At 42.7% G+C, this 26765-nt stretch overlaps 1 protein-coding gene across 4 annotated transcripts in view; it reads right to left on the reverse strand.

Moving 5' to 3' along the window:
* The window catches only part of SLC4A1 (solute carrier family 4 member 1 (Diego blood group)), a 92392-nt gene extending 65828 nt beyond the window's left edge, over nucleotides 1–26564 (reverse strand). The window contains exons 1-6 of one of the 4 annotated variants that reach the window (XM_063959940.1): nucleotides 26463–26564; nucleotides 23243–23394; nucleotides 12838–12903; nucleotides 10975–11056; nucleotides 6832–6883; nucleotides 5232–5329 (exon numbers count right to left, since the gene is read on the reverse strand). In XM_063959940.1, the coding sequence (XP_063816010.1) occupies nucleotides 5232–5329; nucleotides 6832–6883; nucleotides 10975–11056; nucleotides 12838–12855 (250 nt within the window). In that variant the 5' untranslated portion in view covers nucleotides 12856–12903; nucleotides 23243–23394; nucleotides 26463–26564. Of the gene's footprint in view, nucleotides 1–5231; nucleotides 5330–6831; nucleotides 6884–10974; nucleotides 11057–12837; nucleotides 12904–18615; nucleotides 18740–23242; nucleotides 23395–26462 lie in introns of those variants that run through there. The other 3 variants (XM_063959939.1, XM_063959941.1, XM_063959942.1) reach the window with 3 other exon arrangements.
* Nucleotides 26565–26765: the final 201 nt, after the last annotated feature.

Raw genomic sequence — 26765 nt, forward strand, 5'->3', positions numbered from 1 at the left:
GGCAACCCGTTCACACTGCACACTGCACCTGACCCGGTAATAACCTGGGAATAACCCTGCTTTATTCCTGGGTTGAAATACCAGGTCAGGTGACCTGGGAATTCGGAAAGTACCCCTTTCACGCCGCACCTCGACCCGGCAATATACCGGGTTATTTGTGCTATGTGAAAGGAGTATAAGTGATATTTATGTTGAAAAGCTTCTGTCATTTTGTGCAAAGGCCGTTAGCATGTGCTTTGCTTAGCCTAGACCAGGGGTTCTCAAACTCGGTCCTCAGGACCCCACACAGTGCATGTTTTGCAGGTAACCCAGCAAGTGCACAGGTGTATTAATTACTCATTGACACATTTTAAAAGGTCCACAGGTGGAGCTAATTATTTCACTTGTCATTCTGTGAGGAGACCTGCAAAACATGCACTGTGTGGGGTCCTGAGGACAGAGTTTGAGAACCTGTGGCCTAGACTATATTGAGGTTAGTGATGCACCTCTTTTGAGGCTCCAAACAGTGCGGACACTCAAAAGCCACCTTGAGAGACAAGACTGAAAAAAAATGACCAATTGGTAAAAACAGGCACAATGGTGTATATTCAATGAAACATTTTTTTTTACTTGCATGTGCATTTTGTTTAGAAAGGTATTTTCTGGAACAGGAGCTTTGCTAACTGTCTCCCAATAATCTTGTGGGAAGTGGCCCACAGGTTTCCAATTAAACAAATTGTGCAGTTAGATGTATGGGCTTGATTAGATTAGATTAGATAATTCAGTGACTGCAGCTCAGTGTGACTGTTATGTGAGAATACAGCAAATGCCAGTAACAATGCTGTGGGATCAGTGATCATCAATCTCCATGCCAAAGCATTTTTACTGGTCACATGTGCAGAAATAGAAAGCCTGCATTGCCAGCACATGAGAAGATTGCATTGCACATTCTGTATGTTTCGGCATAGGCATCACTTATCCCTAAATCAGCAGAATTTTAACAGCACTAACTTCACATCGGTGCTCTGTTCACAGCATGACCTACAAAGGTGACCAAATGTGATAGAGGTGTTTGAACAAACCCACATACTGCTGCAGGCACAGTAAGGCTGTATATATGTATGAAGTGCATCAGGTATTGGTTACCCAATGAACACCTAGACCAGTGGTCAAGATAAAGGAATTAATTACCCCAAATGGGGTAAAAATGAAAATCCTGGAGGTAATGGACGGTCGCGCTGCCAAGACACAGCCCCATCCAGCACCAGCCGGCTTGCGATGTGACATGCTGACGTCACACTGCGCTCCCTCCTGCCCACCCTGCGCTGTGCTCCTGGACGCCCTGTGATGTGTACCTGTCCACGGTGTGACGTGCTGACATCACACCGCGCTCCCTCACGCCCGCCCTGTGCTGTCCTCCCGCCCGCGGCCTGCCAACCCACGCACAGAACTTGAAGTGTTCTGTGGCTGACCGCTGACGGAGTTCCACAGGATCAGACAGTGGCCCACATAACAGTGGGAAATTCCCACTGACATTACCGAGGTGAAGATGTGACCATCTGTCTCCTAAAAGTCGTGCCCCCCTTCCCCCCTCATTCATCTTTCTTACATTCATTCTGGTGTTTTGGGGAGAAAGTGTTAATTAACTCATTCATTGCCAAAAAATAATTGGCGAAAATAATAAATAAAAAAAATGTAAAAAAAATATTATTTTTATATATATGTATACATAGTTTTGTGCAGTCCGGCACTCCCAGTGATGTGGTTAAGATGGCCCAGATGCCCTCCGCAGTAAGGTATGAATATGATCAAAGAAAAGACGGCGGCACTCCAGGACTTGTATGGTCAAAATCAGTGTATTCGAGGCATCACAAACAGTGTAGTTCCGACGTTTCGGGGCCTGTAGCCCCTTTTTTCACACACCTTGAAAAAGGGGCTATGGGCCCCGAAACGTCAGAACTACACTGTTTGTGATGCCTCTAATACACTGATTTTGACCATACAAGTCCTGGAGTGCCGCCGTCTTTTCTTTGATTTTATATATATATATATATATATATATATATATACACACATACATACACACACACACACACACACACACACACACACACACACACACACACACACACACACACACACACACACACACACATATATATATATATATATATACAAATATTGAGTATCCCTTATCCAAAATCCAACATTTTTGGGTCCCCTACTGAGATAATGACATCTATGTTATATAGTATGTATGTATGTATGTATGTATGTGTATATATATATATATATATATATATATATATATATATATACACATATATTATGTAGATATATAATGTAATATACATATATATGTGTCATTATCTCAGTAGAAAACAAAAATGTGTGATTTTGAATAAGGGATACTCAATATATATATATATATATATATATATATATATATATATATACACACACACACACACACACACAATCTCAGAAATGCCATATAAACAGTGATAACCAGTATATATGCACAATAATATAAGATTTCCTTCCTTTCAAATCAAGGGGGTAACATTGGCGTATATAAATATATTTTGGGGTAAAAGGTAAAAAAGTTCCCTGACCCCTGACCTAGACAAAGCTGAACTGAATACACTGTACGCAGGTGATCTAGAAACATGGCCCAAGGGCCTGCACTAGCACCTGGTTTTGTTTTTAAGATTCTCATGATAAATCCAGGTGTGTGAATGGTGCTATCAAGGGATGTACAGTCAGATAGGACTAATTACATAAATGGTGATTTTTATATGTATTATGTGCTAATCCGTACCTTCATAAATTATTAGTAAATACCCCTTATTGCATTTACTATATAGCATATCCAAATTAATGTATCTCAGTTCTGGAAAAAGATGCATTTGTATAAATGTAACTAATATCTTGGGTCCAGGCATGCAGATTTGAGGTTAGCCCTGCCATTGCCAGAGGTATGCCATGTTGGCAGCAGTATTCAACAGCTTCCCTAGATCTATGCATGCATGAGCCTATTTAACAAACATAGAGGTGCATATCTGAAGTCAGGTCATCGAATCAATAAGTTACCCCTTACTGGCAAGCCATATATAAAAAAAAATAAACCAGATTTATTGTCGAGAAAGGTCCCCAGTGATGAATAGGCCCCAAAGTGGAGTTATGACAGCAGAGCTGTAGTTCCTATCAACTATATTATGTGGTACCACGGCTGCAAACGCTGTGTAAGTTCAATTAGAAAATGGAAAAAGATTCTTGAATGTTTCTATTACTATAATGCAGTGGTTCCCAAACTTTTGTGAGTCACGGCACCCTGGAGTGTCATATTTTTTTTTCACGGCACCCCTAGGCCACAAGTTTCTTATTGAGTAATTTAGAAAAAAATATTAAATTAAGTAAATTATTTTTATATGTCATCCTTAGGGTCAGTTGTGTGGTGAGGGACAAGATTTGCTTCTGTATGTCCACATATTTTATAATTGGCAGCCACCAGCACTGGTTTTGCCTATTAAATTGACAATAAATAGTTTGAATTGGTCCTTGACAACCAACCTGAGGCACCCCTGTAAGTGTCCCGCGGCACCCCAGGGTGCCACGGCACACAGTTTGGGAACCACTGCTCTAATGGGTACACACCTGTACAACATACTTGCCTACCTGACCCTCTCCATGAGGGAGAAAATGCTCTGTTCCTGGACTTTCCTGGTAATGTATGATTGCCATCACCTGTGGTGAGCTAGTTAATTGATAAGAAAGGTGTTTCACCACAGGTGATGGCAATTATACATTACCAGGAAAGTCCAGGAATAGAGCATTTTCTCCCTCATGGAGAGGGTCAGGTAGGTAATTATGCTGTACAATCACCCTGCTGATCAGGTTAACACACCAAATGAGCAGAGCAGTGTCTCCCTGGCTTGACCTTCTGCTGACTCCTGTACACACACATACAATACTGACGTGAACTGTATATATGTGTTTGAGCTGGGATCCGGAAGGTCGGCCCAATAATTATTAAACAGCAGATATGATACAACCTCCCTTTGCTGACCTTTGCAGGAGCATTATAAGCTGTTTATCGGCTAACGCTCCTGCATCAGCACAGTATACACACCTATACAATAAATGCCCATTCTCCTAATAGCCAGCTTTAGCCTTGCTGGTGGTCTCTCCTAAGGTAAACAACTGAGCTCTACACTTAGGATATCATCTAAGACAGAACAGGAGGACAGGTGCTGCTTGGGAGAGGTGCTCCTTGGGAGAGGAATCAGCAGCAGAAAGAAAGAAGTAATAATGCCACTGTATAGGTCATTGGTACGGCCTCATCTAGAATACTGTATTCAGTTCTGGAGGCCATATCTTCAAAAGGATATTAATACATTAGAAACTGTACAAAGGAGGGCAACTAAAATGGTGCATGGCCTACATCACAAAACATACCCAGAAAGACTAAGAAATCTCAATATGTATAGTTTGGAGCAGAGAAGAGAAAGGGGGGACATGATAGAAACTTTCAAATATATGAAGGGTTTTAACAAAGTCCAGGAGGGAAACATTCTCCAAATGAAGAGAAGCAATAGGACACGAGGACATGCACTGAGACTGGAGGGGGGGAGGTTCAGGGGAAATTTGCGGAAAAATTATTTCACAGAAAGGGTAGTGGACAAGTGGAATAGCCTCCCATCAGAGGTGGTAGAGGCTAAGACAGTAGAGCAATTTAAACATGCATGGGATAGACATAAGGATATCCTTACAAAGAAATAAGGATCAAATAAGGTTAGTGATAAAAAAAAATAATATATAAAAAAAAAAAAAAAAGGGGCAGACTAGATGGGCCAAGCGGTTCTTATCTGCCGACAAATTCTATGTTTCTATGTTACTTCAAAGCATTTGATGGAGTCCTCCTTCTCTGGTAGCATCAACAGACTGTACTGCATCATAAAAAAATGTAAAAAGTCCAAAAATATTCAGGGCAAAAGAATATATTTTAATATCTTGCCGGTTAATTAATTCTGAGAATATAGAGTTTGTTTCTTTTGTTTGTCAATCTGAATATGCATTTATAATCACTGATGTTTGGAGCTTTCAAAAATTAAACAAGATTTATTCCCAGTTAGTTTGTGGTTACGAAATAGATTTGGGGTTCCCTAACTGCTAAAATACAATTTCCAGAAGAACCTGTCCATAGAAAGCCACTTGTGCTATGGAAATAAGACATGTCTATAGCCACCTACTTCTGTTCTCGCTGTATCGTCCTGCCTGCCCTCTGTCTTCCATCCGCCTCCTCCTTTCCAGATTATATGATCCGTGGATCCCCCAATATGTTGACCGTCTGAAAAACAGACTCGCAGGAGGAGAGCGGAAGATTGTAGTATCACTTTTTTTAAAAAGGGTCCCACAATATATCTTCCCCATTTAAAGTTAAAGGCAGGATTTTACCGCAATGCTTCTAATCCTTGTAAAGAGCAATAAATCACCAATATTGATCAATTCTACACTTTTCTTAGCCTCCACCCACATTAGCTAAAAGAAAATTAGCATATAAAAGCTTATATGTGATGTTTTTGAGGTTTCAGGTTATTAAACTCCATCGTCGTGAACATAAATTGTATCTCTAACCTAACATTCCTTACTAACAAATCAACAATTTTCAAACTGTGCTATAATGGGGTCACACTATTTCACTTTACGAAGCTATACTATGATGTCCTGAAGGTGAAAGCTGCCAATACATCTATATATCTATATAGGGTCCAGAACCAGTAATTCTAATCAACACATGCCTTTAAATCTGCACCAATTTTGCCATCTACATCAATTTAGCCCCAAGTGAATTGATCATAGAGACATGGTTTTCAGACTAAGGGGGGTATCCTATTAGCAGCGGTAATTTACAGCTGCTCATAGTTTCGCTGGAGGCTGTCAAATTAGCCCCGATAACCGGCACTTATCTGGGATTATGCTTTCCGTGCCTGGGGCACCTGAAGCATAATCTGCAATAAGCAGCCCTCGGAGCCACGATAATACATGGGACCAGGAACTCATGTGTTATCACACGATAGTGGGTCCTTTTTCGGATAGTGAGTCCTATAGTTGGATAGCCCGATAATGATCATCAGTAAAATATCAGGCGGTTTTTATTGGCTTACAAAAATTATCACAGCTAATTGGATTCACCCATAAGCAGTCATGATAGCAGGGTAGTCAGACATGGGGGGTCATTCCGAGTTGTTCGCTCGTTGCCGATTTTCGCTATATTGCGATTAGTCGCTTACTGCGCATGCGCAAGGTTCGCAGAGCGCATGCGGTTAGTTATTTTACACAAAAGTTAGGTATTTTACTCACGGCATAACGAGGATTTTTCATCGTTCTGGTGATCGTAGTGTGATTGACAGGAAGTGGGTGTTTCTGGGCGGAAACTGGCCGTTTTCTGGGCGTGTGTGAAAAAACGCTGGCGTTTCTGGGAAAAACGCGGGAGTGTCTGAAGAAACGGGGGAGTGTCTGGGCGAACGCTGGGTGTGTTTGTGACGTCAAACCAGGAATGAAACTGACTGAACTGATCGCAATGGCTGAGTAAGTCTGGAGCTACTCAGAAACTGCTAAGAAATTTCTATTCGCAATTCTGCGAATCTTTCGTTTGCAATTCTGCTAAGCTAAGATACACTCCCAGAGGGCGGCGGCTTAGCGTGTGCAATGCTGTTAAAAGCAGCTAGCGAGCGAACAACTCGGAATGAGGGCATGGTTTTCAAACTAAAGAGACATGGTTGCAGTGCAGGCAGCTATAGTTACCGAACTCATTATAGGGAGTCACTGTATTCAGGACCGAAAACTCACCTAATAAATGTATACAGTTTGGACCTCCTCTTCTCCGTCTGCTGGCTCTGCCCTACACAAAGCAAAGACTAAATGCCATGTTATGTCCTGATGTGCAGTACCAACAGCAAATATGCTCCTTTCATATGAATCTATTATCACGCTTTCAAACACAATCCTCAGTTATAAAGTTTTAGGGGTATATTCAATTAAAGTCGAAACCTGCCGTCTGTTGAAAAGACGGCAGTTTTCGACTTTTTAAGGTCGAATTGTGATTCGGCCTATTCAATATATCCCACAATTTTTCGGCAAGTTGATGAATTCGACTTGTCAAAAAGCACGTGGATCGGCGGAATAGCTGCCGATCCACGTGCTTGTGTCGAAAACGGGGCCAAAACCGACAGGTTTTGGCCCCCTTTTTCGACCATCTCAGTCCGACATAAAAAAAATGTCGGACTGAGATGTGGGACCCAGAGGAGGAGAGGGGGGGGAGTGTCAGGGAGACGGGGGACAGCCGCGGGCATACTGGGGAGATTAGCACTACAGCACAGCGCTGCAGCAGGATGTCACACAGCCGCGCCGCTCATGGCAGTGTCCACCCGGCTCCAGCAAGTGAGGTCACGCTTGCTGGAGCCGGGTGGACACTGCCGTGAGGTCGGGCGGCTGTGTGACATCCTCCTGCAGCGCTACTGTAGCGCTGAACTCCTCCAACTGCCGGCGGCTGTCCCCGCTGGTCTCCCCGCAGCTCCCCCACCTTCTCCTCCTCTGGGTCCGTCATCTCAATTCGACTTGAAAAAGTCGAATTGAGATGAGATTTGAATAGGGGTTGTTGTCGGATCCATTCCGATAAATGCATGTCGGAATGGATCCAACGCTAATTGAATATACCCCTTAATGTCATTTTGAGAAGTGGGTTGGCCAGCAGGGTGACAATCACAAGTGTGGCACATGGAAACTCTAGCATGATCGCCTCCCCTGCACATGCAATAAGAAGCACATCGGCTTCATGTGCCCGGTAATATACATTTTACTATAATCTGGACCCGAGCAGCAGAGGACCTGGTGTTTGAGATATTATCCATACTTTGTAACTTTCATTTCCTAATACCTGGTCCACCTTTTTCAATCAGAAAAATAATGGAGGGTGGAAGGGATGGGCAGATTACTGTGAGCTCATTGGTTTGCATTATGATTGATTTTGGGAGAAGTCACTAACCATGCCTGATAGCAATTCCGTACTTAAAATATTATTGTTACATTAACACCACAACACTTCCCTGCAGGGCACCCTTTAAGCCTAATTTCTTGATGACCACTCATGAGATGCAGTGTACTCCTGACCTTGTACTCAAACTTAAAAAAAGCAAAGCAGTCATATATTGATAGAACGGACCAGTGACATGCGGTGGGGTGAGGCAGAGCCTTTCCTCTCATACTAACATTTGTGCCAGAGTTTTGACTGTATAAAGTATATGAAAAATACAAATAATTTGTTTGAAATATCGTTTTTGCATTATTCTAATTTTTATAGCCAAAACTCTGGTGTAAAAAGTCTATGGCAGGTGAGGCAGTGCACATCTCTGATCAAAACTCACCAAATTTTCAGGAGTTTATACTGCTGCACCTGTGTATAATGGCCACATATTGTGTGTAAATCTGTCTCAGGTGCTAGCCAGTGTCTCCCGAGCCATTTAGCTCACCGCACGTCCCTGGAACTGACATTTATATCCCTTCTCCCTGGGTTTTTCAATAGAGGCTTCCTTGTGTTTTCTAAACTCTCATTTGTCTTCCTCATAAAACATTAGCTCTATTTACTCCACGCTTACACTAGGGACATCTGGAACTTGTGTTGTATATGATCTATCACTTATTTTAGGTTCTACATTTGTCACATTTTTGTGTTATTCTGGTACCAAAAATAAAACGTAAAAAAAATATTGTTGCCGAGTCCAATCATATACTATATACACACACACAGTAGATTGTAAGCAGGGCCTTCCTGCCTCTATGACTGTTTGTTATTACCCAGTTTTGTTTTATCATTGTTGTTTCCAGTTGTAAAGTGCAACGCAATATTCTGCACTATGGCCCTCATTCCGAGTTGTTCGCTCGCAAGCTGCTTTTCGCAGCAGTGCACACGCTAAGCCGCCGCCCTCTGGGAGTGTATCTTGGCTTAGCAGAATTGCGAACGAAAAATTCGCAATATTGCGAAAAGATTTCTCTGTGCAGTTTCTGAGTAGCTCGAGACTTACTCTTGCAGTGCGATCAGTTCAGTGCTTGTCGTTCCTGGTTTGACGTCACAAACACACCCAGCGTTCGCCCAGACACTCCCCCGTTTCTCCAGCCACTCCCGCGTTTTTCCCAGAAATGGCAGCGTTTTTTCACACACACCCATAAAACGGCCAGTTTCCGCCCAGAAATACCCACTTCCTGTCAATCACACTCCGATCACCAGAACGAAGAAAAAACCTTGTAATGCCGTGAGTAAAATACTTCTTAGCAAATTTACTTGGCGCCGCCGCAGTGCGAACATTGCGCATGCACAGTTAGCGGAGAATCGCTCCAATGCGAAAAAAATTAACGAGCTAACAACTCGGAATGAGGGCCTATATAAGATACTGTTAATAAATAAATATTTAATATATTGATATGTATTATGTATTGAAATATTGTGGTAAACACAGTGATTCTCAACTGTGTGCCTAGGCACCCTGGGGTGCCTCAGGACACTTGCAGGGGTGCCTTGGGTTGGTGGTCCAGGAGCAATTTAAATTATTGTCAATGTAATAGGCAAAACCAGTGCTGGTGGCTGCCAGTGATAAAATATGTGGACAACCAGAAGCAAATCTTGTCTCTCACCACACAAATGACCATAAGGATGACATATAAACACAATTTAAGTAATTTCATATTTTTTCCTAAATTTCTCAATGAGAAACTTTGGGCCTAGGAGTGCCATGAAAACAAATCTGATAATCTAGGGCATCTTGATTCAAAAAAAGTTTGGAAACCACTGGGTTACCATAAAATAGCATTGCATTTTATGCTGCATGATGTGCATAGCTGCACCCTACAATTCTGCATTTCTCTTGATGGGATCATTATATAGTTATAAGTGTACGCTGTACTGCCATATAAAATATATCTTGGTAATTATTTTTCAATACTTGGAGACAAAAGGGACTATGGGGGTCATTCCGAGTTGATCGCCAGCTGCATTCGTTCGCTGTGCAGCAATGAGGCAAAAAAAGACTCTTCTGCGCATGCGGCCCAATGCGCACGTGTGTTGTACTATTACAAAGAACGATGTAGTTTCACACAAGGTCTAGCAAAACTTTTCAGTTGCACTGCTGGCCGCAGAGTGATTGACAGGAAGAGGGCGTTTCTGGGTGTCAACTGACCGTTTTCAGGGAGTGTTCGGAAAAACGCAGGCGTGCCAGAAAAAATGCAGGCGTGGCTGGGCGAACGCAGGGCGTGTTTGTGACGTCAAAACAGGAACTGAACAGTCTGAAGTGATCACAAGCGCTGAGTAGGTATTGAGCTACTCTAAAACTGCACAAAAAAAGTTTGCCGCCGCTCTGCGATCCTTTAGTTCGCACTTCTGCTAAGCTAAGATACACTCCCAGTGGGAGGCGGCATAGCGTTTGCACAGCTGCTAAAAACTGCTAGCGAGCGAACAACTCGGAATGACCACCTATGTATCAAACCTCAGAGAGCGTTAAAGTACCAACCAATCAGTTTCTAATTACCATTTTACAGTCTGTGTTTGAAAAATGACAGTTAGGACCTGATTGGTTGAGCTTTTCTCTCTCCAAGGTTTGATATCTCTTGTATCACATTAGAACAGAAGAAAGTTCCGTCCTACGCTTGTATTAAGAAAATGACAAGATAGTGGTGTATAAACTTACTAGAAACATAGAATTAGACAGCAGATAAGAACCACTTGGCCCATCTAGTCTGCCTCTTTTTTAACCTCAAACCCTATGTGATCCTTATTTCGAATAGGGTTTGAGTTAGAGCAGAGATAGCCAACATCTGTCTTTTCCTAGTCTAGCGGAGCACCAGTTTAAAAGGAATTCATCAACACCAAAGAAGCCAAAGTAATTTTTGGGTATGATTTTTTTGTATTATAAGTTTGCGATACCGAAAAGTTCTGTTACTTACGTTCATCGCTAGCTATGGTTGACTCTGGGTCTCCATAACTTCCAATATCTAGGGCTCCTTCCAAATCTTTATCATAGTTGAGCTTTAAAGGAAAGAGAAGAATTAATTGGGTAAGATTAATTCCATGTTGCGGTTAGTCCATCTAACTATTTATCCGTTATAATTTAATGTTCTGGTGGGCGTGGTTCATGCAATTCTGGTGGATCACAAGATGTAGGTTGAAATTAAGACATTGTGGGTGCAACACCAAGATCAGATGAGTTTTACTGACACCACATTCTGTTTACTGGTATAGACAGGAGCGGATTTAGGGGTGAGGGTGCCCCTAGGTACAACAGTAACGTCCTCCCCCTGCCTGCCTCATATTATTATTTTTATTGAGTGGTTATAAGCCCTCAATTGATGATAGTCAATTTAATAGAATAATAAAAAAAGCCACTATGACATTTTTATTATGTTTACAATGAAAGCTAGAGAATTCTAACTATTTGAAGCTCTCCTTGTACTTTGTAAAAAAAATGATCAACATTGCAGCTGAACCAATCTATGTAGTATGTGGCTGCAAGGTATTAGATAGGGTGTGGTATTCGTGACCGGCAGTCAGGAGATTGGTGGTCAGCATACCGATGCCAGTAAACCGGCTGGTATTTGAGCCCAACAAGCCCCTTGCAGGCTCGAGTGTCGTGGATTGTGAGTGTGAACAGTCCCTGTTGGTCGGCATGCCGACCGTCGGAATTGTGAGTGTACGGGATGTAGGAGGGGTATTGTGACCACCGGTCACATAACTACATCCCATTGGATGTGTGGCTGCAGACTACATAGATCTGCTTAGTTGCAAAGCTGACTATTTACATATTTACTAAGTAGGACAGCTTACAGGGGCAGTATGTGCATGTCCTGCCCATTTACACTCCATTCAAGATGGTATATGGTGCAGTATAGTAGATATATTTTACAGTTACTGGCACTTTTTAAACTGACAGTACCAATACAAGCATCCATGTGACGCCCCCAAACAAGTGCCGCCCTAGGCACTTGCCTCATTGCCTAATGGAAAATTCACCACTGGGTACAGATCACACTGTAGGATAGCTTAATGCAATTTTAGATGTTGGTAATGTGAGATCAGAGTTGTGTTAGGACTTGGTGTAATTGTAAAGCTTAAATAGAATTGCATTTGTTTTTTCTTCAAATGTCTGTGGGTATCTTAAGACCACCATGGTCAATCACTAAGTGATGTGTTCTTGGTGAAATAAAGGTACGTTGTTCTTAGGGCTATACATTTTACCAGCAATACTTTGGCTTTTAAAGAAACTTTTAAATATATCAAAGGCTGTGACTTGCTGAGCAGAATATTTATACATAAAATAATTGAAGGGTTCTGAAAATAATAGTGATACCTAAGCAGGCAGAGGGTGGCTGAATGACATCTTTGCTGACCATGTCTACAAAAATGCATGCCCTATGCTTTTTGGCAGTCAACAAATGTCATTTGGACACTGTCCTAGAGTTCGGGAAGAGCTACTAGGCCTGGTTGTAGTGCGATGGTTAGGTGTGATGTACTGCTAAATGCAGTGGACAGTCAGATAAAAACTGAATAACATTTTGCCTTCAGGATTCATACAGGAAAAAAATCTATTGGGGTGGCTTAGTACTCCTTCCCATTTTTTTATACACTGTAAGCTTTACTAATACTAACTATGACTTTTGTTGAGTGACTTAAAGACCGCGCTAAGGCAGAGCTCCCATAGTGTCACATTTGCATCAGTATATTACATGTGTTACACAACTTCTCTTTAGTGAAAGGTGAAGGAAGAATCCCACCTATAAAAGCCCATGTTAGCCTGGGACTGTTTTACTTACAGATTCGTTCGATGTCATTTTGCTTTCAGCTGGTTATTTCCCTGATTGTTCCAGTGCCCAGCACACCTGTAAAGTGGAACACAGAATTAGGTCTTAGAATAAACTCAAACCATTGTGCAGCATATAGGCCCAAATGTATTAAGCCTTGAAAAGTGATAAAGTGGAGTCTGATAAAGGGGTCTATTTACTAAGCCTTGGATGGAGATAAAGTGGATGGAGGTGAAGTACCAGCCAATCAGCTCCTAACTGCCTTGTCACATTCTGGGTTTGAAAAATGACAGTTAGAAGCTGATTGGCTGGTACTTTATCTCCATCCACTTTACCTCGATCCAAGGCTTAGTAAATAGACCCCAAAGAGTGATAAAGTACCAGCCATCCGGTTCCTAACTGTCATTTTTCAAACACAGCCTGTAACATGGCAGTTAGGAAGCTGATTGGCTGGTCATTTATCACTATTTATCCATCTCCACGTGATCACTTTTTAAGGATTAGGGGTCTATTTACTAAGCCTTGGATGGAGATAAACTACCAGCCAATCAGCTAATAACTGTCATTTTTCAAACACAGCTTGTAACATGGCAGTTAGGAGCTGACTGGCTGGTACTTTATCTCTGTCCACTTTATCTCCATCCAAGGCTTAGTAAATAGACCCCTTAATTCATTTGGGCCATTGTCCATAAGTGTCTGTGAACTCTCTGCTATTTGGTATTTTGTCCGTTATTTAAGCTATTATGTTACATTTCTCAAACATATTTAACTAGGACTTCCGTTTCATTTAAAGCATTTACCGTAATCAATTACCAGTAATCCTCTAGTTCCAGAACTATCAGGGTTCCAGAACATAATCTTCAAAGTTTAAGTGAATAAAAAAACCCTGAAATGACTGTTTATTTTTTTTGTTTTTGTTTTTTAACACCTCCAGCTTACTACATATACTGGTAGATTTATTATTCTGGTATATTTATATAGGCAGTAATTGTACTGATTTTTTTATTTTATTTTTATTTAAGTACATATGTTGTGCTACTAAACTTGATGTTCTGCCTACAAAGAAACAAGGGTAGTACTCAAAGGTTTGTACACTACATCCCAGCTACGGGGGCCTCTGTCCCTGCCTGCTTGCTCCGCAGGTTGGTGATAACCTATGTAAACTGATGCCTTTTTGTTTTGCTTAATGCTGATCATTTAGCACATAGGTTCTCAAACTCGGTCCTCAGGACCCCACACAGTGCATGTTTTGCAGATCTCCTCACAGAATCACAAGTTAAATAATTAGCTCCACCTGTGGACCTTTTACAATGTGTCAGGGAGTAATAAATAACACCTGTGCACCTGCTGGGTTACCTACAAAACATGCACTGTGTGGGGTCCTGACTCCTGAGGACCGAGTTTGAGAACCTGTGATTTAGCACATTCTTCAGTTAATTACTGTCGCCTCTAAGCCATACCTCCCAACATGACCCTCTCTAGGAGGGACAGAATGCTCTGCTCCTGGACTTCCCTCTAATGTATGACTGCCATCACCTGTGCTGAAACACCTTTCTTATCCATTTACCTGTTCAAAACAGGTGATGGCAATCATACATTAAGAGAAAAGTCCAGAAGCAGAGCATTGTGTCCCTCCTGGAGAGGGTCATGTTGGGAGGTATGTCTAAGCGTATGCTCTGAAAATTATAGAGTAAAATTAACTTTTATTCAGGAGTTTTTAAAGACAATGCATATTTATCTACATATAAACAAACAGAATGTGATAACTGCAAGTCTTTGATTTTAATATACTTGGGGTAATTTATTTCCACATTGTATCCTGCTGTCTTCTATTTTCTTGCATAGTGCTAAACACAGAGCGATGATAATAAAAAATAAAAAAAATGCCTGGAATTGAGAGTTACTGTACCGTACCAATAGCAACTGAATATTTGCCACTGGATATCTCTGACGCAGACCACCCTCTGTTTTGCCTGATAAGAACTTGCAGTTACAGGGAACTCCCTACTATGCAAGGGAATCCCCACCACACCCAACTCTAGCAATGCTTAAAATAATCACCACCATTCAGCTTCATCCCCTGCCATCAGCTTCGTGACTGCATTCTGAGCATGTATATAAAATAACACACTGCACTGTATTTGGCCTTAGACATCAACATAAACACATTCTGGCACTTATTGTACTCATAAAGTACAGTGTGGCTCAAGTTTTGTTGTAGTACAGATGGTGTAATGGTTAGCATTACTGCCTCACAGTTCTGAGGTCATGGATTTGATGGGGTCATGATAATCAACGTAAAAACATTGATTAACATGTTCCTAAAAATGTCAATGACGAATATTTTCAAAGTTTGGCAACGCAGATCAGTGTATCACTAATGTTGTCTACAGAAAAAGCTTATGTGCAGTGGCGTCTCTATAATGGGTGCAGTGTGTGCGGTGCACATAGGCCTCTGGGTCCATGGGGGCCCACACCACACACACTGCACCCATTTCTCCTTTACTCACCTTTCCTGCGTCCATCGGTGACCGTGTGTGGGGTGGGCCCCCTCCTCTCCCATAGCCGGCACCGCCGCTGCTAGAGCACTGAGCATTAGAGACTCTGGCACAGTGCCAGTGTCTACAGCACATGCACGGCAGACATTTTTTTCCGGGAGTGCTGCGCATACGCTGTAGACTCTGGAACTGTGCTGAGAGCGCTAACAGCGGCGCTGCTGGCTATGGCAGAGGAGGGGGCCCACACATGGGGACTGCACACGAGTCCCCTCCTCTCTAGATACGCCTCTGCTTATGTGATTTAAGAAACACCAGAGTTAAGAGTCCCATCTAGGGGGGCCAATCCCGGGCCTTTTTTTCAATCCCGGGTAACGGGATTGAAAAATGATCAATCCCAGGATTCTCTGGATACCCGGGACTGAGTTGAAGATTTGAAAATTAAAATTTTCAGGGCCTCCTACTCCCCTTCCCAGACCTGCCCAACCCACAGACCTCCTCACCATCCTCTGGGAGTGCGGGCGGGTTCACTTGCTGCAGGCGGTGGGCGGCAAAGTGCAGTCCAGGCAGTGCGGGCAGCTGGCGTCAGACTGCGCAGCGTGACCTCTGACTTCACGTCACGCTGCACAGTGCACACAGATGGGGGCAGGAGGAGCTGGGAGGAAGGAGCTGGGCAGTGTCTGTGCCTCCTGAGGAAGCTCAACACTGCCTGGCATTGAAAAAACAAGGGGGCTTTCTAATCCCAAAATCCCCGGAATTGGAAGCTCCAATCCCGGGATTGAATCCTGGCCAATTTTAGGCCTAACTCCCGGGATCCTGCCGATCCCGGGATTGGCCACCCTAGTCCCATCAGAAATCTTACCTAGTGACAGTGAGATATATATCATGTTTTAGCACAAGTCTAATTGAAGTCATAGGCAGCATTTAAAAAAAAAAAACCTGCTAATAAATCCCATGAAAAAGGCTGACACCCCAAGCTGACCCCACATGAAATAAACATAGAAATATTTAACCAATTTGATCTAATATTGCAGGTAGTACAATAGTGTACAAAATATGACTGGCCAAAACAGTTGTCCCTGACCGATTTGGTGCCCTAGGCAAGATTTTAGCTGGTGCTCCTTAAATTACAGTCAATCCCACAACCAAGCTTTGTGTTCATACACACCCTCAGAAAGAAACTACTACAAAACTTCCCCCAGTTACATGAATAAATCACAACTTGATGCCGGCTATCTCCTTTCTGGTGTTAACGTGGTCAAGCTGGTGTGCTGGCGGCTCCTCTGTCCATCTCCCAGCAAAGGCATTACAGTCAGTGATTTTCGGGCATTGTGGAAAAAATAACCCCATTTACTGTAGCTCTACTGTTGAGAGGTAAAATTTCACCTGGTGAATGCTCCTATCAATGTGTGCTATATGTTTTGGAGTCAGGCCAATGTGCTGCTAAGCTCCTCCACTGGAGTAGTGGTGCCCTAGGCATCCTCCTAAATGACCTACACCCATGGAACGGCTCTGTTGGTCAATTGCCATAATCAGAATAAGCAATAGACTTCATAAGCAGACAACGAGACCTGTGCAATTTGACCCTCAATATGTGAACAAACTGGACCAGACTCCATTAATGACAGGGTCTAGCAGATCCATGAGTGGTCACCATTAGTTTATGTACAAATGTGAAAGAGTTGTTCAAAGTAAAATGAGATACAGTACAATCCACTGAATATGAAAGCACAGCGCTACACAGTGGCAAAATAATGTTTAACACTGCAAAACACATTGTTACGTTGCGAAAAATAAGATATTTCTAAAGCATATAGGGCAGATTTATTAAGCCTGGTGAAGTGATAAAGTGGAAGGTGATAATGCACCAGCCAGTCAGCTCCTAACTGTCATTTTTCAAACCCAGCCTGTAACATGGAAGTTGGTTCTTTATCACCTTCCACTTTATCACTTCACCAGGCTTAATAAATCTGCCCCATAGTTTTTTTAGAGCAAGTCAGGGCGGTATGTACTAAGCCTTGAAAAGTGATACATTTCACAGTGATAAAGTACCAGCCAATCAGCTCCGCGCTGCCATGTTACAGGCTGGGTTTGAAAAACGACAGTTAGGAGCTGGTTTGCTGGAATATTATCAATGTGCAATTTATCACTTTTCAAGGCTTAGTACGTCTGGCCCAATGTCTCTTAAGAATTGCAAATTCTGCTATATTTCTACATATACAGATGCAGTATCTTGCATTGGCCATGGGTCCTCGTTGCTATCACCCTACGACAGAACTTGCACTGCATAGCAATGACTGTGCACGATTAGCAAGGGCCGCACATTTGGGTGTGGAAAAGGATGTCCAATGTACAACGGTTGCCTTTTTTGAAATAGAGCGGCAATTTGTCACCCTGACATTTTTTTTTTTTTAGGTATTATTTCCATTATGCTATCAATAATATGCATAATAACACCATTGTTATACAGATAATAAAGAAACATACCTGAAGTGGTGATGTTTACATTTTTGCACCTCTACCAGAGTACAGCTCAAAGAAATGGCTGATCAATTTAATGGACACATTTTATTTCTCTTTATTTAGTTCAATGTCTTTCTTGCTGAATGCAAGTTACATTTAAATATAATGAATCATTTATCACAGTTCAGCGTCTGTGTAGTAAACAGAGATGACAAATCCCATTTCTTTACTTTTCAACATAACTTTTTTTTTTATCCAGCCATTATTTGATTTTTGTTTCAAATCTGGTTTTGCCATCCAGACTAGAGACTTTTTATTATTTGATTAGCATAACTATGAGATTCCATTAACAGCAAAAACATAACATTTTAATTTTCAGAACTTAATGGTTGTAATACCACACAAACATACAAATGTTCACACCAGCTTATAAAAGATCTGTACAGCTAGAATGAAATCTTTTGAAAATAGGAACAGGCTGCACAGCTCAGACTAAATTCTTCATGCATAAATACAACAGTTAATACATCCTACAGCAACATGGATCCAACACTGTGTGTACCTGTACTTAATAAAACAAATATAGCTAGTGGCAAGTACAGCAGCTCTTTACATTAATTCATATGCTTTGTGATTATAAACAGATCTGACCACTACAAATTAGATTCTCATTGCAAAAGTTGAAATAATTGGTGCAAATTTTGTCCTAATTATCCACTCCATTAAATACTGTATTATGCACAATACATTATGTGTTTATTATTTTCCTATATCAAGAATGTAAATTCCACACCCATATTTCTTGGTTGCCCGTTCCCCCAATTGAACTTACCTGGGTGACCGACAAGCCTTTGTTATGGTCCCTGTCCCGCTTCGGGTCTTGCTCTCCTGGGACCAACTGCTCCTTCCAAAACCCTGAGTCACCAAAGTCACTTAGCCTCCTCCCTTTGCCAAAAGAACCTTATCTTTCTTTACACACAGTTCCCTCAAACCTCCACCTCTCTGTACCTCCTCCTCTCCAAACTATTCCCCCAATGCATGCAGCTTACCATTTCTTGTCCACCACCCCATTTAAGAGGTCAAACCTAAAATATATCATTTTTATGGAAGTGCGTAATGTGGAAGGGGAGAAAGGAGTTGGGATGGCTGAAAACTCATTCATAAAAATGATCAAACCCCAATTTGTCAAACAATTTGTATAATGCATGTCACACCTTCCCAATTTCCTTCATTTCACCTTTTTTCCATCTCCCCTATATCTAAATAAATGTTTAAATAGTCTTTCTATGCAGGTTAAAAAATGTACTGGTGCCTTCCTCATATGTGAAGAAATAAGTGCATTTACATCTTATACTGCTGCCTTAAACTCCATTACTAGATTAAATGATATATACTGTATATATTTTATGTCTTCTTTGTCTATATTCTTAACACTCTTCAGTCCTCATTTCCTGCACCTTCCTGTGCCTTGTGTACACACCATCTTCACAAACCCTGCAATGAAACCGAGCTGAACCATGGACATTTAGGATCTGTTTCTACTAAAATAGGCCATGAATTATTGATGTGTGCATTGTGTGTGATCACCTGTGGGCATGTTCTGTCACTGGTACACCACATAGAGGGACCCTCTAGAGTGCTGCAGAACTCGCTCACTTTCTACATAGTCTCACAAGCATGTTTTCCATGAATATCATATTGCACTATAATTACTTAGTATATGGCACATCTCTGTTTCAAATTATCTCCAAAAATATTTTGTTTATAGCATAAAAAGCTGAGTTAAAGGTGGGTACACACTAAAAGATATATCTGCAGATCAATTGATCTGCAGATATAGCTATGAACGGATCGAGCAGTGTGTTCAGCATACACACTGCTCGATCTGTCGGGGACTGACGTCATGAACTGGGCGGGCGTGTACACACGCCCGCCCAGTTCAGCTGTCAATCACCGCCGGCCGCCGCAGCATGTGTACGGGCGGTCGTACACACACAGCAACGCGCCAATATATCGGTAGATATATTGGCCGTCGGCTGTACTGCGCGGCCGACGCGATACGTCTGTGAACGACGGAGTTCACAGACGTATCGGCCGTACACACTGGCCGACGGTCCCGCGATATATCGGCCGTTCAAAAGAACGACCGATATATCGACCAGTGTGTACGGGCCTTAAGGGTATCAAAGGAACCGAAGGAGCTAATAAAGGCAAGGCAAAGGCCTGCCGTATTCTGCCAAAATCTAAACTTCTGAGTTACTCTGAATTGCTGTGAAGATTAATGGGTTACTGACTGTGTACTACATGTTAACGTGTCTGATTGTAACCGTTCATTGGCATGGCTCTTCTGTTGGGTGTGGATCATTAGATCGACAGTGTCTAGGTCGACCACTATAGGTCGACAGTCACTAGGTTGACAGGGTTGGAAGGTCGACAATGTTTCAAAGTTGACAGGTGCTAGGTCGACAGGTCAAAAGGTCAACATGAAGTTTTTTTTTTGTGTCGTTTTCTGCGTACAGTGACCGGGAAGCCGAATTAGAGCACCGTGTCCCCTCGCATGGCTCGCGAGCTTCGGCCATGGTGCCTCGCTTCGCTCGGCACAGATTACCATTTCAATCGCAGTCCACGTGGATCGTTAAGTATGAAAAAGTTCAAAAAAAGAAAAAAATGTAAACTAATGTCGACCTTTTGACCTGTCGACCTAGCACATGTCGACCTAGAAACCCTGTTGACCTTCCACCCCTGTCGACCTAGTGACTGTCGACCTAGACAGTATCGATCTTCAGACCGGATCCCCTTCTGTTAGACTTTGTGTGTGTGTTTGTCTGTAACCTACTCAGCCCTATCTGCCATCTTATAAACAGTACTGGATTAGTCACTAGGCAGCTTTGGGCATGATGATGGGGTCTGGCTGACACTTTATATATGGCCCCCAAGTAGGACTGGCCCACAGGGGTACAGGGGAAACCCCCGGTAGGCCCCACTGCCTGGGGGGCCCACCTCCTCTTCTAGGTATCAGGTTCCAGACTGTGCACTTGTATTGTACATTATACCATAGTTGCCTACCCTCCGTCTTTCTGCAGGAGACTCCCTGAAATAGCAGCAATCTCCCTGACTCCCTGAATAGTCCATTAATCTCCCTGATTACTGCACCTTATCCCCATTAAGTAGCTGTTACATTCTTTGGGGAAAAAATAAATCAGAGATACATACATTCAGATGGGACCATCAGTGCCATTTCCCTGCATTGGTTATAAGGCACAATGATCCCTATGACTACATGCATTTTAAATAAGGTTTCTCATGGCCACTTACTGTCTATGGGACCTCTTGTAAAACACAATACACAAACAAATCCTGAAAAATATCACTGCCTTTTTCTTTAACAAGTAGATTTTACTAACTCATTTACATTTGGATGTATTTTCATGACACGCCTCTCAGATGTAGCGGTAAGCACCCGCGCTTATAGGTATTACTTTCACAATCTCCCTGAAATGCTTTTTCAAAAGTAGGTAAGTATGCATTATACATATGTTACCTTATACTGCACAAGACTACAGTATAGTGTATTTTTTACAGTGCATTGCCATTATTAATCTGGTACATTGTCATGCATGCACTAGCAGTATTTAATATACTTTACTATTCTATTTACTTTCTAATGATCAGCTAAATCTTTGTGGCAGCTGAAGACTGGCCACACCCCCAAACATAGGCCCCTTTAATGGCATTCCCCGGTGGGCCCTTCCTGTCCCAGTCCGACACTGCCCCCAAGAACTATGGGCCTAATTCAGACCTGATCGCAGCAGAAAAAATTGTTCTCTAATTGGCAAAACCATGTGCAGTGCAGGTGGGGTACATGTAACATGTGCAGAGAGAGTTAGATTTGGGTGGGGTGTGTTCAAACTGAAATCTAAATTGCAGTGTAAAAATAAAGCAGCAAGTATTCACCCTGCACAGAAACAAAATAACCCACCCAAATCTAACTCTCTCTGCACATGTTATATCTGTCCCAGCTGCATTGCACATAGTTTTGCCCATTAGAGAAAAATGTTGCTGCTGCGATCAGGTCTGAATAAGGCCCTATGATACCTTTGGTCCTCTGCTTCTAACTCGGGGGCAGAATCAGACTTGCAGGCAAGTCGAGAACAATTGCATTCACACTACATGTATATCCATATGCTGAGATTTACACATCTCCGTCCCACACTGCACCTATCTGTATGCTTGTTCAAATAGTGGTCACCATTATCGGAACACACTTGAAAAATACCTATACCTGGTGGAGAGGTGGCTAGGATCAGGCAGATCTCTGCATATACACAAATGTGTAAAGGCTGCAAGTCCGGCTACACGCCCTCACTAATCTTGGCCTATGAGGGAATGTTCCTTTAATATCCAATTCCATCTATTCAGAGTTGCAAGTGAGATATGTGCACTCAGCAATGGCGTATACACAGGGCTAAAAAAAAGATTTGTCCACAAAATGCACTAGACTACTCCTGTTAGTCAGTAGCGTTCCAATTCTGGTTCTCTTGTGTTTAAGCCAGTTACCGTAATACTCTTATGGAAGCAGCCACTAGCTACTTCCAGACAGCTGCAGCCTTTAGGCCTTTTTCTGAGTCAGATGTATCTTCTGTTGTGGACGCAAATAGCGAATTTTAGCATACAGAGCATGCGCTGAAGTCAGTAGGCTCTGCCATATCTCGCTTTGCACGAAATGGAAAAATATTGGGAGGCAGTTAGGCAGCAACATGCATGCTAGTATCATAGGAGTGTCATAGGTAAGTAGCAAGTCAAATGCATGGAGAAGGGAAGCCTGTTTCTGGCAGATCTCTTTCACCTAGCATGGGGCAATCAGTGGGAAGCGCAGCTTCCTGATTTAAGATGCCTGTATTCTGGCCTTAGCTGAACGGAATCTCACATTGGCATAAAGTAGTAATTCAGGTCAGTGCAGCTTCACGTTAAACCAATCGATCTGCATCAGGATCAGACTCTCTGTGAGACAGCCAATCGGATCACTGACTTGAGAAGCAGTGTGCGAGTGTCTCGTTACAATATCTGCAATGCAAACCCCTAAAATAAGTTTTTATAAGCACTCTTGGTAAAATCTACATATGGACACTGCTCTCCAGGTATAACCAATATACAGGGGCATAGTGACGATATATTTTGTATGGAAGTATTGCACATATATATGTGTAAGGCTCACTGTAGAACATTCATGTCTGAGGGATACAGAGCACACTACTGGTATATTCATGCATGAGGGGTACATTCATATGGAGGGGACACTATTTCTATAATCTAGCTGTATGGAATCTACCTGAATAAATGTGTGGTGACACTGCTGGTATAATGATGTAGCCACACCGCAGGAAGTGTCATGAGATCAAGGTAGTTTTGAAGATCTAATGAATACCATATACGTTCAACTGCTAACACAGAGACTTTACCTGACGTTTCTGATCATCTGTTCCTCCTTTGGGAATCTCCACTGTCTCTTTGTTGATAGCATTTGCCCCCGAACATGGGACACAACTGTCCAGGCTCCAAGCTGATTGCAAACCACAAGGGTGCCAGCGTAGCACAAAAGTGACAGCTTTCTCTAGAGTCAGAAGAGAATGGAGGTTCAGTTAAGGTAAATGGTGAAGGCCAGTTATGGTTTTACTAAAATTGACTGATTTAAGATTTTCTACTAGCCTAGTTCATGTTTAGTGTATCTGCCTTCCACAGTCTCACTGTGACATAATATAAACTGGGGGTACTACTATGGGGCATAAAATGAACTAGGGCAAAACAATGCAGCATAACATTAACGAGCGCATTACTATGGTTCAAAAAATGAACTAATGCACCACTGTGGGGCATAAACTTAACCAGTACACTACTATGGGGCATAAAATGAACAACTGCTGTAGAGAGAGGTGTCTCTACAGAAGCATTGGGGTAAGGGGCCCCTTCAAAATCTTGCTATGGGGCCCTAAAGAGCTCTGGCTACGACCCTGGTGGGTGATAATTATTGCCTGTGGCATCACTGGGGCTTGTGACATACCGTGTGCCAAATAGAGCACCCCTGAAAAGGGGTGTGACCTCATTGGAAGGGCCGTATTGCACGCCCCGTTTTATATCACTCCAGGGGCATGCCCAGCATTCCAGAAGGTGCTTGGTTGCCCTCAGAGATTCTAATTGCACTGATGGCAACTACTCTGTGACTGAGGCAGTGGCGGTACAGCCAATGCATTGCCCTAGGGCCCACCACTATTAAGGGACCGGCAGCTTTACATTGAGTCAAAAAGATTCATTAGCACGCACCCTTGCTAAGGGCCATGACTATTAGGTCCCCGGGAATGCGTTCCCTCTCATCTTTCCCCCAGCTCTTCCCCTCTGCCTCTTGAGTGACTGCTGGGGACTGGATGGCTGGTGCTGAGAGGAAGGCGGTGCCGCCGATGATGACAATTGCGGCCAGGCGGATAGAGGAACAGCCCTGCTCCTGCCTGCAGATAGAGCCGATCTCAAAGACTGATGAGCCAGCTAAGGCAGCCATGCTGATCTGAGGTGGGCCCAGGCCCTGGACCATGTGCACTGCAAGTAAACTTATGAATGTCACTTCCTGCATCCACCTCATTGCTTTCATACACTGTCTCCCCTGTCACCCAATGTTTCCCAGTCACCCACTGTCTCCCTGTCACCCCTGCTTCTGCAGTCACTCACTATCAACCTGTCATCCCTGTCTCCCCAATCACCCACTATCTCCGTCATCCCTGCCTCCCCAATCACCCACTATTTCCCTGTCACACTCTCCCTGCCACCCACTGCCTCTCCTTGTTACCATCTGCCTCTCCAAGCCACCTCTACCTGTTACCCACTGACTCCCCAAACACTACCTGTCTCTCGGTCACCCACGGCCTCTCCTGCTGTCACCCACTGCTTCTCCCCAGTCACCCACTGCATCTCCCATAGGGTGGAGGAGGGGGGGCCCACAGCATAATTTTGCACCTGGGCCCACAACTCGCAAGTTCCGTCACTGCACTGAGGAGGAGCCATCATTTTGGTGTCACCCTCTGGGTGCAGTCTGTACCCCCCTAGTGATGCCTCTGCCTATCGCCTATTTATTTTTAATCCAGCCTAGAAAATGTAATAATAATTATAATACAATAACAAACATCCACTAGTCTTCACCACAAGATTACCTGTGCAGGGTGGGTCACATTGTGCTTTTGTGGATAACTCAAAAAAAGGTTGCTAAATGTGTCTTTTTATTCAGCCCACATTTTGAGACTATGCTTAGGTCCAACTCTGAATAAGGTTCACAGGGGGAGATGTATCAAAGCTTGGAGAGATAAAGTACTGCCCAATCAGCTTCTAACTGTGCTTGAAAAATGACAGTAGGAGCTGATTGGTTGGTACTTTCTCTCTCTCCACCTTATCTGTATCCAATCTTTGATACATCCGATCCCACCCACTATAAGTCATTTACTAATCTAATAGAGATTTTGTGGTGCAAAACACCCTCAAACCATATGTGTTTGCTTTATTATAAAACACATATAGATTAAAAAAAGATCAGTTCTTTTGGTCTTAGTGCACATTTGACCGGTGTTAGTAATACTGCTTAAAACCTAAATGATGGGTTGCACCCGGGAGCCATACATGGGTGCGACCCACTTGAAACCCCTTTGAGACTGCAGCACCATGTCCCGGTGGCATCGCGTCCCAGATGAGATGATCTCCAAGTGCCGCCTCTTCCTATTGTGTGTATGGGTGCCGGGTCACATCGACCCGATTTACCCCTTTTACAGTGCATCGCGATCCGGGTCCTTCCTGGGTCCAGCCCTGCAAAGCTAGCCGGGTTGGGTTCCCAGGTAACTGGACCTGGGTAAACCCTTTAACACCATGCCGCTCCCGGGTTATCACGGCAGTAATCCAGGTTTTTTAGCGGCGGTGTAAAAGGGGTATTAATAACTCTAAGGAGTGGCCACATTACATGGGAGACAACTATTTCCATATCATTAACGACAATGGGGTAAATATACTAAGGTGGGAGTTTTTTTAGAACTGGTGATGTTGCCCAAAGCAACCAATCAGATTCTATTATCTTCTAGAAGAAGCTAGATAAATGTTAAGTAGAATAAGATCTGAGCAACATCACCAGTTCCAAAAAAACTACCACCTTAGTCAATGTACCCCAATCAGTGACAGCATTTTATGTTACAGGCTGATTATGTGTGATCTGACCACAAAGATACATTTTTTATACTACAACAGCTAGAGATTTAGACAACCCCACTACTCAGTCTTTCCCTTGCTAACTTCACAACAGTGAGAAGGAAAATCAGTAAACACCATTATGGGAATGAAATGGCCACCATTGCATAAGCCTGACCATATTATCCCTTTAACCTGGGACACTCACAAATTACACAGGTTCTGTGACTGGCTATTCACATAACACAGACCAGACGTGCAGTGATATGTCCTGTTCTCACATATGCACACCAGTCCCCATGTATCATAGCACAGGGAGATTATCACTAGCTGTTTTCACAAGCCCTCACACTCCAACTCGTTTTTATTATATTACTATCTGCCTCTTGCCTTCATTTGAGATCTGATTCATCCCTTATTCTCATATTATTGTGCTTAATTAGAATATCCCTTTGCATATCCACTCACCTGCATCCTCCAGCTTCCAGATTCCAAGTAAATTTTAAGCTCTGCAGGCAAGAGATTCATCTCCAGCGTCTTTGGAATGCTGTCTGGAGGAAAACCAAGCACAGGGAGAGCACAGTTCTCTAATCAGTAATCAAGCTCATGACACCACTGCTGTGAAGCAACAATGCTAACCATAGTGCAACAGTGTTATTCCAATAATAATAATAATAATAATAATAATAATATTAATATATATATTGAATGTATAGTAAAAATACATTCTTTGTACCATTACACAGTGAAGCATGTATTTATCATATCGTA

This window comes from Pseudophryne corroboree, chromosome 3, assembly GCF_028390025.1.
Source record: "Pseudophryne corroboree isolate aPseCor3 chromosome 3, aPseCor3.hap2, whole genome shotgun sequence".
Lineage (NCBI taxonomy): Eukaryota > Metazoa > Chordata > Amphibia > Anura > Myobatrachidae > Pseudophryne > Pseudophryne corroboree.